Source organism: Scaptodrosophila lebanonensis, unplaced genomic scaffold, assembly GCF_003285725.1.
Source record: "Scaptodrosophila lebanonensis strain 11010-0011.00,11010-0021.00 unplaced genomic scaffold, SlebRS2 tig00000053-arrow-pilon, whole genome shotgun sequence".
In the NCBI taxonomy this organism is placed as follows: domain Eukaryota; kingdom Metazoa; phylum Arthropoda; class Insecta; order Diptera; family Drosophilidae; genus Scaptodrosophila; species Scaptodrosophila lebanonensis.
This window is the reverse complement of record NW_022060548.1, coordinates 3,087,564-3,104,439: the sequence shown is the minus strand read 5'-3', so window position 1 is coordinate 3,104,439 and position 16,876 is coordinate 3,087,564. Positions and strand designations below refer to the sequence as shown.

At 38.7% G+C, this 16,876-nt stretch overlaps 3 protein-coding genes across 3 annotated transcripts in view; all 3 read right to left on the bottom strand.

Moving 5' to 3' along the window:
• Positions 1–1,825: 1,825 nt before the first annotated feature.
• Positions 1,826–6,543, bottom strand: LOC115623791 (solute carrier family 22 member 3). Its single transcript, XM_030518333.1, has 5 exons — positions 6,517–6,543; positions 4,991–5,556; positions 3,847–4,001; positions 3,166–3,786; positions 1,826–2,364 (listed from the first exon to the last, which is right to left on the bottom strand). The coding sequence occupies exons 1-5, from the start codon at positions 6,541–6,543 to the stop codon at positions 1,826–1,828; spliced, it is 1,908 nt and encodes a 635-aa protein (XP_030374193.1).
• Positions 6,544–7,068: 525 nt separating this feature from the next.
• Positions 7,069–16,876, bottom strand: part of LOC115623833 (heparan-sulfate 6-O-sulfotransferase 2) — a 150,122-nt gene continuing 140,314 nt past the window's right edge. Inside the window, exon 6 of the mRNA XM_030518378.1 lies at positions 7,069–8,649. Within this exon, the coding sequence (XP_030374238.1) occupies positions 8,514–8,649 (136 nt within the window). The 3' untranslated portion in view covers positions 7,069–8,513. The remainder of the gene's footprint in view (positions 8,650–16,876) is intronic.
• On the bottom strand, positions 11,867–14,416 carry LOC115623832 (trichohyalin). Its single transcript, XM_030518377.1, has 2 exons — positions 12,599–14,416; positions 11,867–12,508 (listed from the first exon to the last, which is right to left on the bottom strand). Exons 1-2 carry the CDS (start codon positions 14,414–14,416, stop codon positions 11,867–11,869), a joined length of 2,460 nt encoding a protein of 819 aa, XP_030374237.1.

Genomic DNA, 16,876 nt, shown 5'->3' with positions numbered 1-16,876 from the left:
ATTTGGTTATAAATAATTATATGTGTCTTTTACAATTCGCTCGCTGCTCCGCTTCATTAATTGGTTTTAAAAGGTTTAATTACAAGAATTTTATTCTAAATTTAAACGTGAGTATACATATATGTTATAAAATGCGTTTGCCTAAATATTGGTGTATTAGACTGTGCAAAATGCCGCGTGGAAATAGCCTTTCGGAGTATGAGCAAGGATTAATCATTGGAATGCATGAAAGCGGTTCCAAAAATGTTGAAATTGCTAAAAAACTCAATTGTCATAAAAATACTATTAGTAATTTCCTCAAAAATCCGAGTGAATATAAAACAACACCACGCAGCGGACGGAAAACTGATACTGACACCCGATGCAAGCGTCAAATCTAGCGACTTGCAGCCGTGGATTTAATGAGCAGTGGACAGATTAAGGCTCAATTGGGACTCAATGTAACAAGGAGTAAAATTATTCAAATACCATGGTATCTAAACCTAAGCTTTTACCTCGCCATATGAAGGCACGTTTTGAGTTGGCACACAGATACCAATTCTGGGAGGAGGAATGGCGTAATGTCATTTTCAGTGATGAAAAAAAGTTTAATCTGGACGGTCCTGATAGTTGCAAAAAATATTGGCGCGATATGCGACAGGATCGACGCACCTGTTATAAGCGTGGTCATGGTGGTGGGACGGTAATGGTATGGGCTGCGTTTTGCTACAAAGGAAAGAGTCCAATGTGTTGTATATCCACTAGGATGAATGCCAAAATGTATGTTGACCTATTGGACGATGAGTTAGTGGAGTTTGGCGGCCAGTTATACGGCGATGAGTGGACCTTTCAACAGGATAATGCTCCAATACATAGTGCCAAGCTGACCACCGAATATTTTAACGAGAAAAATATTCCAGTTTTAAAGTGGCCAGCAATGAGTCCGGACCTTAATCCAATTGGGGATCTCTGGGGTATTCTATCTGCTGAAGTATTCAAAAATTGCCGGCAGTTTGAGACAGCAAAAGAGCTTAAATTGGCCATAGAGCAAGAATGACTGAAATGAAAATGAATGAAAATTGACCTATCCCACTTAAAATCATTAATTAACTCCATGCCATTTCGCTTAAGTTCTGTAATAATGAATAGTGGAAAGCCTATTAGTTATTAATTTTACTTAATTATATCGAATTCAATTCATTTAAGTTGATTAATCCCAATAAGTTGAGCATATCATGAAAAGTCACATATAATTATTTATAATGAAGAAAAAGTTTACATTAAGTTTTATATGTATTGAAATACGATTTCTTTAACTTTTTTCTTATTTTTTGCTTTCCATTACTATAAGCAATAAAACTGCAAACCTAAAATTTTTTTACTTGCACGAGTACTTTTTTAAACTTACAAAAATATAAGACACATATAATTATTTTACTGAGGTATGTTGAAACAATTCTTATGAAGCTTTTTCTATATGTAGATACTTTTATTGCTTATTTTTAACGAGGTCATCAGAATGTTCGATAATCGTATTTTGGTTTCTTCAAGACATTTATAGAAGAAAGATATCTTTATGTTTAGCATTAAACCAAACGGAAGCAAAGCTTGTGAGTTACAAATATTCCTTTCATATATATTTTCAACCCATAGTTCTTCATTCTTTCATTTGCTTTTCATCAAAAAATAAAATAAATTGCTTGCTAACTTACTTTATTTTTATTTCAACTTTAATGTGTCAACTCTCTCATATGGCTGTGGCCTCTAAAAATGGGCAAGAAATACTATAGGGAATATACAGGTGACCAACAATAAGTAGCGAGAGATTCGTAATCGCACCCAGAAGCTAACTCTTCGAGCTATTCCTCTTGTAGCTCATCTCATCCATTTCAGCGCCACTTTCACACTCGGTGATTGTTTGAAAATTGATTTGCCACAGATCGGAGATACTGACAGCTGTGGCGGGAATGGGAATTATTTCGGTGCTGCTGCCACTGATCTCTGAGCCCGTGGAGCTGCAGCGTCGCATTAGGGTAGTCGAGCAGCGACGATAGGTGCGAGGAGTGGGCACCTGGCTTTTATGCGGCTGCTCCGTATTCCAATAATATCGATTCAGACGCCGCAAAGCAAGGCCATATATCCAGCCCATGGTGGCTAGAATTGTAATGGGCAGCAGTCGATGCACCACAGTGAGCGTTGATATAAATGGGGAGAAGATCAGCCACAGGCGACTAAAAGTGACCACGGAGAGCAGCATGAAGACCCGTTTCTCCGGAGACACCATTTCTCCGGTGCAGGTGCTGAGCACTGCAATTGAGGCCGCATTGGCGAACTTGAGAAGCAGCCAGAAGAAGAGCTCCAGACCCACGCGACGTGAGTTACGAGCTGAAAAGGAGAATATATATTTCATGATTTATTGTTGAAAGAATTATTTCTTAATAAATGAGAACAGTATTATTCGTGATAAGATAAAAGATTAGTGTAGCTTTTAAAAAAGTGTTGCAATGTATTAGTCATTCATATAAATGTTAAGTCTACAAAATCTTAAATTAAATGTTTTTAGATTAGATAAAGAATTATGTCGCCTTCCAACGGTAGATATGTTTTAATTATTTAATATACAAATGTGTATAAATATTCAATTACTTGTACAAAATATTTTTTTTAAGTGAGAGAGAGTTGTATAAAAAATAATAATTGATTAAAAATTCAATTACCCGAAACTGTAATGTGTTTTTCGACGTCTATATTTCTTTATTCAATGGTAAAGAGCTTTGTTAACAAATTGGTTTTAACATTCTTGCGAAATTTAATAGATGTTTTTTGCAAATTATTTGCCTGTCTGCCCAAAGCCTAAGGCTGAAATTTCTCAAATTTTTGCCTAAATAAAGTGCTTCTTGACAATAAAAACAGTCTTTATGAGCATAGGAATATGGAAAAGAAAATTCGACACATTCCTGTTTATGTAGATTTGTTTATGATTATTTTGGATGACAGCCTAAAGGCTTTAGTTTCTCAGTGTTAATAACATTGTAATTTAGAATAAATTAAAAGTTAAAATATTTTGAAAATAATTAGTATCTGGAACGCTTAGAAAAATTTTTAGACTCAAAAGTTAAAAACGTTTATAAGCCACTCAATTATAAAGAAAAATTTAATAGTAGAGAAAACATTTGATTTACTCACGTGTATTCGGCAACAGCCAGACAAAGTAATTACAGAGACCGGCTATGATCATCAGATTGCCTGCCCAACGCCAATGACGACGCGTGTAGAGTATAAAATAGAGGCCCACAAATAGTCCCAGCATTTCGGCAAACCCCAAGGCAGCCGTGTTCACATGGACCTGAGCAGCGCCCAAGGAGCGTATCATGAGCAGAATCAGATTATACAACACCATCGCACATCCCCAGCTGCAGTGAATGTAGAAGAGTTGGCTGCGCTTTGTGTCGCCATCCCAAATCTGGCAATAGCTCTGTTTCTGTTCGTTTGCCAAATGGCCAGCGTAGGCAGTCAACTCGTCGTCAAGTGTGAGGGGAATTTTTCGATTGTTATAAGTTGCCGATTCGAGGAGCAGTTGCAGCGCCTGCTCTGTTTTCTGATGCCGCAGCAGCCAACGGGGCGAATCGGCTATCCAACGGTGCAGCCAGACAAGCACAAACAGCGATGAGGATATCGCCACATACAGATAGCTCCAGCTATCGAAATATATAGAAATCGCCGGCAATAGAACGAGGCCGAGCGACCAAAAAAGCTCAGACAGTGTGACTACAATTATGCGCGCCTTTCCCGCAACGATGTCGTTGACTGAAAGAGAAATGTAGTGAGAAACTGCAAGTTTGTTTTCTAAGTCTTTTGTTCACTTACGTATATGTTGGCCCGAGGTATACATGAGCGCACAGAAGACGGAGGTGAGGCAACGAAAGTAGATATGTAGCTGATATGTGTCCACAAGGCCGGTGAGATTGCCGCAAAAGATTTGCCCCAACATGCCCATCAGCATTAGACGACGAGGACTGAAGCTGCAAATAGAAAGTGAAGCTAAAGTTGAATACGATTGATTAAAATGTAGACTAGATAGAGAGGACTTTGAGAGCGAAATGTTGCTATTGCTATTCCTACCTATTCCTGCATTACCAGGCTTCTAAGGCGCACTTTTGACTCTTGTGCTTGCTTTACTATTTGTTAAATGGAAATAGTCAGATGCACAAACTTTAATACCTTTTTAAATTCATAGTCCGCGTTCATGTCATTCTTAATTTTCTCCTCTTAATAATTAACATTTAACAATTTTCATAATGTGGTTTAATTCTAAGATATTTAAATCAGAAAGCACAAATTTAAATTCAATATAAGCCATAGCTGATTATAAATCAAGTAACAACAAGTGTTGTGAAATGTATTAACAATAAATAATTAAATATTCTAGGCATATGTTTCCTGCTTCATTAATCAAATAAAATGTATAAAAAATTTAAATCCGCGGTGTTTTCATTCCCATGAGATCCTGTGGTGGATTCTTATAAATAATTTTACAAAGCTTTATATTTTGGAAAAAATCAATTTGAAAATTCCTTGTCAAATTATAAATTCTAAAGAAGCAGGTTCTGCTGGAACCTTCTGGGAGTAGAACGAATTATCTTCGCCACGAGATACATATTAGCATTTGATTATGGATTTCTGATTCTTTTAAGGAAGAAAGTGGCTAAGGGGAACTGTTCTTCCTTGTAGGGAGCATACAAATTGGGACATAAGAGAATATATAGTGCCGCAGTGCCTGGTGCTTTAGCTTCTGTGAGACACTCCTCAGGAATGAAAAATTAGCTTTATTTCCAGTGTAATTCAAAAAACTGTGAAAACAGAATGGTTTTTGAAAAATCGCAACATTTAACTCATACGCGAACTACTAATCAAGCTTAAAAATTGGTTACAGAAAAAACTAAATAATTTTATTTATTTCACAAAATTAATTCCCATTAATTCTACCACTTTCTTTATTCCATTTACTCACTGCTTTAGCGCCTGATAGGCGATCAGTCCGCCGATGAGGCCGCCTAGAGCATGAGAGGATTGCGTAACAGCCACCAGAACGCGTCGCGAGCAAATCAAATCGAATTGTGTGACCAACGAGGTATATTGAGCATTGTGCTCCACATGGGCGCACTGTAGAGCCGTCGTGGAAATACCGGAATTTCCGCTTGCATTCCAAGCATGCACAAAACTTTTGGACAAGCTCTCCGCATAGGCATTGCACACCTCGAGATTGAAATGCCGATCTGTGATGCGCTCATCAGCCCAATGGCTATCCACCTGTGTATGCTGATTGCTCGTTTCCAAATGGCTCTCATTCCAAGCAGGACGACATACCAGTTCGCCCTTTCGGGGCGTGGGTGCCGTATATACGATGCAGGCCATAAACCATGCCGTTGGTATCTTGCACAGAAATATCAGCAATATTGTGCGCAGCTGCCAAGGTCCAAAATTTCCATTAATCTGTTGCACAATATCCTCACTCTGTCGTGGGTGCGTACTCGGACCTTTTGCTGACATTCCGGTGGGGAAGAAGGGAGCTGAGACCTAATCAGAGCGCTGCTTACACGCAGCCGTTCCCGTGCGTACTGAGCCCGCTAATTTATCGAAGCAACTTGACAGTGAGGTGGAAAACGGCGTTTACCTTACTCGTTAGTTCCATTAAATTGGTGCAAATTATTTAACAATCTTTCCTATCCAATCGATGACGCAGAAAATTTCGTGTCGACTTGCGAAAAATTGTACAAATAGTAAACAAAAGGGGAAGAGAGATAATAATAAATAGTTAGCATTTCTTAAAATAGATTAATCTTTAATTTGACGCTCTAAGGTTGATGAAACTCAACAGCTTCAAAACGTTTTAATTACTCAATATTCAGTTACTTACTTAGTTGTTGATTATTAATTAACGACAAGAGCGTAATGTATTATATTAGTTATATTAAGATTTGCCAATTACAAATATTATAACAACTTTTGTAATCACATTATTTATGATTTGGTATTAGTCTGACCAATTTGACTGTGGAAACCATTTTAATGCAGCTATCAAGCAAACAAAGTTGAGGAAGAGATTACTTATAAGAATACTGACTAATTAAGAGATTCACAACTGCGGATCCAGAAGAATAGGTGTAGGAATGATTTTGAGAAGAATGCTATCCACCTCGATTGAGATCGCAAGCTTATAACCCTAATTGTCTTTATGGGTAAATTATCAGTATATATTATGCATAATAGAGCATTCACATTGAAATTCCTATTTATTTTATTGATGAAATAGCCATTTAAATTTGTATCATATTTCTTACAGACGATTAAACCACAGACGTTTTACTTTATTTTTATTCGTCGTATTCAATTGATTCGACTATACCTGTCCGAAAGCCAACAAAATACTCAGTTAAGATCAGGATAATCTCACTTTAGTCCGCTTTCAATCGTTGCAAATAAAACAAAGCACAAACCGTGATTGCTACTTGGTTCTAGTATCCCATATTCGATTACCGCTTCAATATCTGTCAATGCCTTCATTATTGGTGTTCGACACGTGCAAGCGCTGGGAAATCTGTCGTAGTAACTTAGTTATCTAAAGAGGTGTGATTTTTGCTCCGATCGGTCCTATGGCAGCCACTATATATCGTTTGTAATAAACTTATTTTACATACGGATATGGCAAGTTGACATACCAAGTTTGGAGTCCTTAGCTGCTATTGTTCAAATGTTTTAGGTGTTCATACTGTCGAACAGAGGGACAAATGAACGAACAGACTGAAGGTAATGCCTATATCGATTCCTTTTGTCCTGCTGATACTAAATGCTGTAATGCTACGCCTGATTATGGTCATAACAAGCATTTTGTATTTTAAACTCCTTGCTTTAAGTCCTCGGGTACATTTTGAATTCATTTTCATCTCCATCTTTAACTCAATTTATCAAAATTTGTCTAATATAGCCAAATAATTTAAAACACGAAATGCTCAACAATTGTATGAATATTTTTGTAAGTGTATTTATTCAGTTATTTAATTTGTTGCTGCATAATAATTTGTTGTTGTTATGCTTTTGAAAATGCGTGTCCGTTCACTACAAATTGCACAATTCGTTCTGTTTGTTTACAAATATGTGAAATGTAAAAATAATGTTGGAAAATAATTGAGAATTGTTTGTTGGAAATTATTTGCTATTCTTTGTTTGTGTTTAAATATACATTTATATTTGATTTGCGTTCAAATGGCACTGCTGAGCTGCCATTTATTTGATGTAGTGTGTGCGGTTTATTCGAAATGTGTATAATTCAATATTTTCATAAATTTATTATTATTTTGCCTCGTTTTAACGCAATTTGTTGTATGTTTTTCGTTGGCCTTGTCAATTGTTTTGTTGTTTGTTTTGTTTCCTTTAAATTTAATTTACGCACTGCACTCATTAAATGGTTGTTCTTTGTTCGTTAAGGTTTGTGGTTGGTTTTTTTTTCTTTTTTGTTTTGTAATTTGTTATGAATTATTGTCTTAAACAATTAGGTCAGCTAACAATACTAACGCGTAACATTCATTTGTTTAAATGTAATGCCGGTATTATAGGTTTATAAATGTTTGCAAACAATATAGTAAGTCGGTATAAAATGTGTGTATAAAATAAAAGGAGAGTTACAGTAGATTTGAAGCTTATATACGATATTTACATAGTTGGCGGGTCTCTAAACAATTAAATAAAATAAATGCATGTGTTTAGATCGATAATGTGTATCTGTATCTGGCCAGCTAACAATTATTTATATTTAGATACGGACTAAATTTAGATTTAGATTTGGATTTGGCATACGATTCATACATAATTAAAAACAAAGAACACATAAATACAAACGAAATTCAATTGTTGTTAATGCTAATTTAACTTAATTATGACATAGTTGATGCGCTGTGAAGAGTTTCGAGTAGCGTTATGTGCTTCCGCCCCGCCTCACAACTCAATGCAGTTAGTAACTAACTTTAAGCTTAGTAGTGGATCGTAGTATTTACACTAAATTATCTGTCAATTGTTGTCAGCGGCTCAGTGATGTTTCAAGTGCGATTTTAATTTCTCTTCTTAATCCAATTTGTTTAAATAAATACACGCTACGAGATTACATTCTTTCGATCATTCTTCATTCGTTTTCGACAACAAAACGGAAGCCAAAATTGTTAAACAAATAGTTGAATACATTAAAATTAATTTATACATCATCATCATTTGTTCCAAACTTTTCTCTCTTTTAATCTTTCAGCTGCTCCTCCCTCCGTTTAATTAGTTTAGTTTATTATTAATATTTTATGTTAATTAACTTTATGCTTAAACACTAATTCAAAGTCTGTGTGTGTGTGTATGTGTGGGGCTGTTAATGCTGGATTCCGTTTAGCTCCTCTTACTTGTATGTATGTATGTATGTATAGTTATGCATTGATTCCATCAGCTCTATTGCTATTCTAATTCTAAATGCTACATTTTAATATTTGGTTTCGAGTTCAATGATCCGTGCTTAATGCATCCTCAATGTTGCTGTCCCAGTTGAATTCCGTGACGCCCTGCTTATAGAAAATGTTGCCCAGATTGGCGAAGCGCTGCTCAAAATTGGCATCCTTCGCCTTCAGATGTTCAAAACTGCAAGGAAAAGGTATGTAAAGGAACATTATTTATGACATCTTCAATGGGACGGGAATATTCAATTATTTATTTAATCAATCGACATATGTAGATAAGCAAATGCATTATTATTATGAATCCTTAAAGGACAACCAAACCAGCATATGCAGAAATGAGCACCAGTTGGACCCACCAGCTTCTCTCAAAGCGATATAAATCTTCCAAGAAGCCAGAGCTTTAGTTCAGCTGAGGTTTTCAAGTCTATTTCTAGTTCTCTGCTAAGTATTATTATATCGAATAGAACGAAAGCGTTCCCGACTTCATATATTCGTGTTTCTATTCTTAATCTGCATAATACGACAAATTGTTCTGGGCATGTCCCTCTGTCCCTTCACCTGTTCGACTGGATGAACGTCTTGAATTCGGAAACTACTGAGCCCACATTAACCAAACGGGATATGTAGACTCTGCTAGGCTATAGGCAGCACGAGTTTACTTTATTTTTTAATATTTTCTCCCCTCATGTAAAACACTCTTCCAAATCGATGAAGCCTAACAAACAATTTAACTCTATTACTATCTATCCCAGTTGGGCAGGTTTAAACAGATTTAAATGAATCCAATTCCGAAAAGAAGGCTGAAATGAAAGGGTCTAAACCAACAATAGCTTACAAAGCTTTTAAATCAAGCGGATCTCTTTTCCCATTACAGGTACGTATATAAGATAAGCGTTTTTTCCGCAGGCCTGTTGTGGATCCGCAACTAAGTAGGATTTGAACTCAAGTGAAAATTTACCTACGACCCTTTCCCATATACCTGTTTCTTTGTAATAACTTGAAGTCGTACCTCAGAGTTTTTGCGCGACACCCTTCGCAGAAATTCCATTTTAATATTCTAGGGGTGTTTTCTCAAAAGCTGCCAGCCCCTGCAAAGGTTTCTTATGTACATATGTACTTATTTACTTAAGACTATTTACTACACACTGGGTGAGCTATGTAAGCGCAGTTGCTGCTTATGTAAGGCAACAAATCAAAACTCAATTGAATGGATATACTCGCACATATGCAGCTGCAGTTGAGGCGCAGCTGTGAGGCACACAAATACTTGGTATCTTGGGCTGTCTTGGTTCTTCCAAGCAAAATGTCAAAGGTCATAAGCCTCAATTGTTCGAGCGTCGCAAACAACCCGAAGGCAAAATTGAAATGGCTTGAGGCAAAAAATTGAAAACAAAGACAACCAAGGCAGCCAAGGCAGCACAGGCAGCGGGATTTCCAAAACAGAAGCTGTGCGTTGAGTCGCCAGAGTGTGCTGCGGTCCGATACTCGCCCATGGCTTAAGTCACAGTTAATGGCACATTATAAGCAAATTTGAACCTTAAGACGCAATGCACACGAGCCACCCTTAAAGAAAACTAAGCCCCCGGCCGCCAGAACTGAAGCGAGGCGACGCGCCACGACGCATGCGCAGCTGGCCAGCTGCCGTTACGGTGCATTGCGCAGCAGCAACAGCCACAAGACGGGGAGAGGAAAGGAAGTTCAAGTAGGGAGCGAGTTAGTCGAGCAAGTTGCCAAGTTTCCATTGACTGCGCACATACTCGTACTCGTACACAGTAAAAAAGTTGAGTTGAAGTGCAGGAAGAGAAAGAGGAAGACGCGCAGGGGTCGCTCCTCTTTCCTCAATCCACATAACTTCACACGTGTGCGCAATCAGCGTCGCAATTGGCTTGGGGTGGCTTACTAGAAATAGAGAAGGTAACAAATAAAAAAAAAACGGAACCGAAAGAAGAACAAAATGGATAACGTCTTTTTTGTCGAGCCTGGGAAAATGTGAAATCAAAACTTGTTTGTTTCTGCTTGTTACGGGTATTCCATTCCCAGCACTCATATAATATATTTCATGTTCATCACCATCTGCATAGATCTTAACTAAAAGTATAACTCTAGATTGTTTTGGTATAATGTAACGTATATTCTAGTCGGCATACGTAAAAGGTTCGACACCTGTTCGCTGGTCTTAAGAGGGTAATAGATTTTTTTCTACGTCTTAACTTTCTTATTTATTTATTTGTTTTTGATATAATTTCGTTTCAATTTGAAAAATAGCAGGTACCGATATATAAATACATATTTCATATTTTTGCATATCAACATATGTTTTAGGTTTTTAATGGCGTAATAAATTTTGCAAATAAAAAGCGGAAATGCAAATATATTTAATGCGTTTTTGAAGAGAGTATGATTCTTGATCATTTTTCAAAATCTTAGCTAGTTTTTGAAGTGTTGAAAAAACTTTGCAGCTTCCAAAATTCTTTATCGAAATATTTAACAATCATTTTTGAATGATTTTTTGTGTTAGAAAATGGTTTTAAATCGAATATAGTAGAAATATACAAAAAATTGCAAATTAAAGTTTTTTTTTGCCTTGTCTAAGTTTTTTGATAATAATTTATAATTATGTTTTAAAAATCTAGAAACCAAAAGAATTGTTTTAGGTAAATGTTTTCGAATTTTGATTAATGTAACAGCATTCAATTTAGGAATTCTTTAAAAAACTGTTGGGATTTCTGAAAAGTGTTTCTTTTGCAATGAAAGCTAAAAATATAAAAAATGTTCTTTAAATTTTGGTTTTATAATACTTTTGCTATTAAGTGACGGAATTGTAAATTTCGAATTGAAACTATTTTAAAATTTTCCTTTACACCTGTTTCATTACTAGTTTTTAAATTTAAAATATTTTTTGTAAAAATTTTATAATATATTTTTTGTTTTCATAAAATATGAAGACTTATGAAATTAACGCCAAAAATATCATTTAAGTTAATATTTTAGATTAATGATTCAAAGTTTTGAAAAATAGTATAACTCTCAAAATTTTAGATTCGATATTATACAATAATTTCGTGTCTTTGTTTTCAACTCTTTTCAAATATTTGAAGATAGTTTTCAGGTTGCACTGTCAGATTTTTAAATCCATTTCTGATGGAAAAATGTGGTTTTGTCGATCGAAATATTTTGAAACATAGCTGCTGTAATCCTAAATCTTTTTGGATGTTTTTTTTATTTACAATTTTATAATATTTTTTTCCAATCAATATTCTTTCAATTTTAAATATATATTTTATGGATTAGGATATTTAGCTATTAATTTCAATTAAGTTATCAAAATACATATGCCGACTAGTGTAAAATTTAGCCTAGTTGTAAAAGTAGAGAAAATCGTCTAAAAATGCCTGCAGCTAAACGTTTCGTGCCTTGAGGACTGGCTTCGGTGGGGGACTGGGGACGTTTTCTTTGCCGGTGGCAGCGAAGAGGAGCGTCTTCTTGGGCGTTGTCTGGGTGGTTTTGGGGGTGCGAGGGGTGCGCGGAGTGCGTGGAGTGACCGCCTTGGGGGTGATGGCCTTGGGTGTGGCCGCCTTGGGGGTTCGCGCCTTGTTGGGCGTTACAGGCTTGCTGAGCAACTCGCAGAACTCGTTGCTGCTATCCTGACGAACGCATTTCTCCGAAGAATTGAGCAGCCAAGACGTAATCTTGTCGCATTCGGCGCGCAGCTCGGAATCGATGAGCATATCCTCGATTTTCTCAAGGTCTGTGGTATTCGGTTTGTTCGCCGCCTTGCTGGGTGTCAGAGCAATGCCATCCAATTGCTTGGATTTCAGGGTTATGTTCTCCAGCTTCAGCTGTTCGCACTCCTCTCGAACTTTCAGCAGCGTCTGCTCCTTGTTGTCGAGCTCGAGCTGAGCGAATTGTAGAACTGTGGCGAATTCATCGAGCGCCTTCTTCATGTCGGCCATGTAGAGCTCACGGGTATCGTCCTTGCGCTTCAGTTCGTTGTAGAGCTCGTAGTAGCGGGCCACATCGGCGTCAGTATCGATGCGCGCCTGGAACGAGTTAGCAATTTTATTGAATTTGGCCAATGTTTCCGCCTCGCTGGATAGTATTTGATGAAGCATGCTTTCTTTTAACGATACCTCGCTTTGAAGCTGCTCTGAGGAGGTGCGTAGCGTTGTAAGCGCGGCCTCTGAGTTGGACAGCTGTTGACGCAGCTGTTCCGCATCCGCCTGCAGCGTTAAATAGCTTTGCTCTAGGGCGCCCTTGGCCAGCTGGACGGACTCCAGCTCGGCCTTGAATTGCTCCACATCGGCATCGGACTTCTTGAGGCGTTCCATCAGTATGTTGACTGTGGAGCGTGTGTTGTTCAGAGTCAGCTGGTAGTTGTACTTCTCGGTGATGGTCTTGGCCATGTCCTGCTTCAGGTCCACCACTTGCTTCTGCAGCGTATCGGTCAGTTGGATGTAATAGTCGACGCCATTGCGCAGTTGTTCCTCGTACTTCTGCAGCTTCTCATCACGTTCCCGCAACATATCATTGGTGGTCTCGAGCAGGATCATCACATCCTGCTTCTCCAGCTCGATCTTGATGATCTCGTTCTCGGCCAACTTCTGGCGTTTGTCGAGCTCGGCACGCCAGTAGCTCTTCTCGCGCTCGATGGCGCTCTCTAGATCGCTCTCCAGTTGCTGCATTTTGGCCGCCGCCTGCTCCTCGACACGCTCCTGCTCCACAAACTTGGCCTTCTCACGGCACAGCTGGCGTATGGTGTCACAATGGGCGTCGATTTCACAGTTCTTGTCCAACAACTCATCCTGCAGGGAGCGAATGAGTGTGCATTTGTTGGCCAGATCGTTCTTGAGCGTGTTGCGCTCGAGACGCAGGCATTCCAACTCTGTTTGCGTAACCTTCGTCTCCTGAGCGTAGCTGAGCGCGTCATGTTCGATCTGCTCCTTCAGTTGTGTGACGTCATTGAGCAGCGAATCATTGGAGTTCTTCAGATTCTCCACCAGCTCCAAGTTGGCCGCCGTCTTCTCTTTCTCCTGTTCGCAGTGGGAGCGCGACTGCTCCAGATCAGCCTGCAGGGAGAGGAGCTGGATGTGAAGCTTCTGTTGCGTCTGCAGCTGCTCCTCCGCTTCGCCTCTCAGTTGCTCGTTCTGTGACGTCAGCAGTAGAGTGGTTTGCGTCAACTCATGCACTTCACTCTCATGCTGCTCTCGTAGCTGCTGCAGCTGTGCATCAAGTCCCGAACAGTGCTCCAGCAGGCGCGTATTCTCGGCACTCAGCTGCTCATTGAGCTCCTTCTGCTCACGATTCTCGCTCGTGAGAGCCTGCACCAGCTGATCGGTTTTGGCCAACGCACACTCATGCTCCTCTCGCATTTTAGCCTCGGTCTCTTTCAACTGTTCCACATGACGACGCAACACATCCAGCTGACTCAAATAGCTCTCGATGAGCTCGTTCTTGGACCTAATCTCTTGCTGGAGCGCCTCCTTGCCCTTCAAGCGATTGGCTGACTTGGCCTCCTTGATGGGTGTGGTGGCTGCCGAGTGTAGTGGCGTCGAGGCTGCTGTAGAGGCTCCACTGGAAGCCTCAGAGTGGTGCGATGTCTGCGCTGCCGGCCGAAAACGCAAGCGTTGCGGCAAGGAGGGCGTACGAAACAGACGCAGGCCCTTGGACTTTTTATCCTCCTTGGGTATGGCAAAGTCCTTGCTCTCCTTGGAGCTGGAGGCAAAACGCACGGCATCTTTGAAGAACTTCTCAATTTGTTCTTTGCGTTCCGGTGGCGGCGCCTGCGCAGATGTGGCCGTCGTTGCTGTTGTTGGAGTGGTTGTTGATGTTGTGCCTACTGAGTTCAAGGAGCCACTCGACGTGGTCGAAGTTGAGTTGCCAGCGGCTGGCGAGCCACACAGCACATCCACATCGTTGAAGCGCTTTAGTTTGGCTTTCGAGAAGGACATTTTCAAGTTGGTTTCAAGTTCACTTAGTTGCTAATTTAATAACTTCTTCTTCTTCAGCTTTAATTTGCAATAACAAAAACTCAATAAATACGCACGAGTATAATAGCAACAAATAATATAAATTTAAACTTTAGTAGCAAACACAACGTATTTAAATTGTTTAACAAATGTTCGTCTGTTCAACGCGTCCGTTTCAATTTTGTTGTCACTTTTTTTTGTCGTCGCGCCCGATTCCTTATCCCCCGTACTTGTGCTCGTTACAGCGTCGATCGTTGCTGTACCTACGCGTTCTGTTGTCAAAACCTAACTGAAGTCTCGAAACGGCGCGCCGGCGCACAGGTAAGAACCAACCCTCATGGCATACCCCTCATAAATGCATCGCCATGGGATTTGGTGGTGGTTCGTGCCACATCCATTCTTCTTATCTTCCTTGTTATTGTTCCCTCCGTCAAGACGAGGCGACGTTGACGACGATGTCGGTGAACTATAGAAATTTGTATTAGCGCGCGCAAATGTTGCAATTGTCATCAAAAGACGTCGCTTGTTATTGCACCAAAAAAACAACCAACCATCCAACCAACAACAAAAATGTGTTAATGTGTTTGTGTGTGTGAGACAGCTGGTTGGGAGGGTTGACTGCCTTATCTATGTTATATTCTACATATATACTCGCATGTTCCATATGTACACAGCTATGTCTTAGCCGTCTGCTTGTTACATTTGCAATTGCCAAAGTATAGAATACTTGTATATACTCTATATGCAGACGTAGCTGCCTGTAACGAATTTATTTCAATGTGAGCAAGATTTATTTACCTTCCCCTAAGGTGCTTTTTTTCATCACGCGCAAAGGTGGTCTTGGAAAACATAGAACTCAAGGCAGAATTGCAGTATACATGTATTACGCTGCAGAATTGGCATTTCATTTAAGTCTTCATTTTAGGAATAAAAATAATATATAATAAAGACAATTAATAATGAAAAGCTCTGGTATTTGGTCCACAAATAAGTATAGGAAGGCAGTTAACAAAAATTATACTCAGAATCCCTCTTCAGACTGAGGGCAGGCATTGTTTAATAGTTACAATTTATATATTTCTCAATTACTAGCATTAAAGAACCTTGGTTTTAGTTTTTCAAATAAAGCATCAACATCCATTATTCTTCTGCAGTCTAATTGCTAAAATACTAAAATAAATACTTCCTAGATATCTTCCTCGATGTCTTAACGGTAAGATAACACTCGGTTTCATTAAAGAAAACAGCGCTTACAACATTAGTCAAGGAAGTTAGCTCAATATTGTGGCTAAAATCAATGCAGTGACGAAGCACTCATAATGTTTTGTTTCTTAGTTTGTTAATTGGAAAAACATTTATCAAATGTATCATCAATACTTGATTAATTTAAGTATTGGCGGCAATGCTTCATTATCAAAATAAACTTCGAATCAAATTAATGGTGTTAATGATGCTAATCTGAACTAATACCGTATTCTCGGTCTAATAATGTCTCTGACAACGTTTGGTTTGCAAAAAAAAAGTTAATAGACATTATTATACATTACATATCATTGCGGATCTCTCTGATCTTTTAAGTTGGAATTTTGTCTGCATTTAGTTTTTTTTTTTTTCTTTTGAATATCTTAGTAGTTTGGGCTTAGTTTGTGCGGTTGATCCATTGGTAGGCTGGTTCATGTATACTAAAAATTTATAGGAGTAATATAATAATAATAGATTATGTTGGCTTGAGTATCCTTATTAATTTTTGACGATTAATATATCTTTGGGAATTCGTTTTTGGATAACAAAACATTGAGTTCAACTATCATTATTAGGCAAGCAATTTCAAATCTGAAGACTGTTCTTACATCTATAAAATATCTATGAATTATTGTAATATTAAATTGCTAACCTGCTAAGGAAACTTCTCACCATCATCAGCCACATTTTGTAAATGCAGTGGAACCCATTAAGAATCCAACCTAGACATATTTTGTGCGTTAGTCGCCAAGCCAAATAGAACAACGGACCAGCTGTCTAGGGAACTAGCAACCAGCATAAAGTTGCATTTGATACTCGACCCGCATCATTAGGAGAGCGAGGAAGGAAAATAATGTGATCGGAGCGGAAAGGGGCGCGTCCCTGTTCCCGCTTTACTGACTGTTCCTCAATTGAATTGCATGGAAAATAATCAGTCTAAAGGTAAATTGATTTGTGTATGTGAGACACGCATGTACGAGTATAGTATGTACGTGTGTACATAGAATGTGTGTATATAGGTGGTTAAAGCGGATGGTGCCTGCTGATCCTGTGGTAGCTACCATGCTGGTTCTCTGAGCTGTTGCTCGGCTGTTCACAAAGCAACTGCATGAATATTGTGGAAATGGTTGACCCCCAATCCGTAAAGCATGCTTCTAACTAATATTATTGTCAAGTAAACAATATTTGCACAACAAGGCA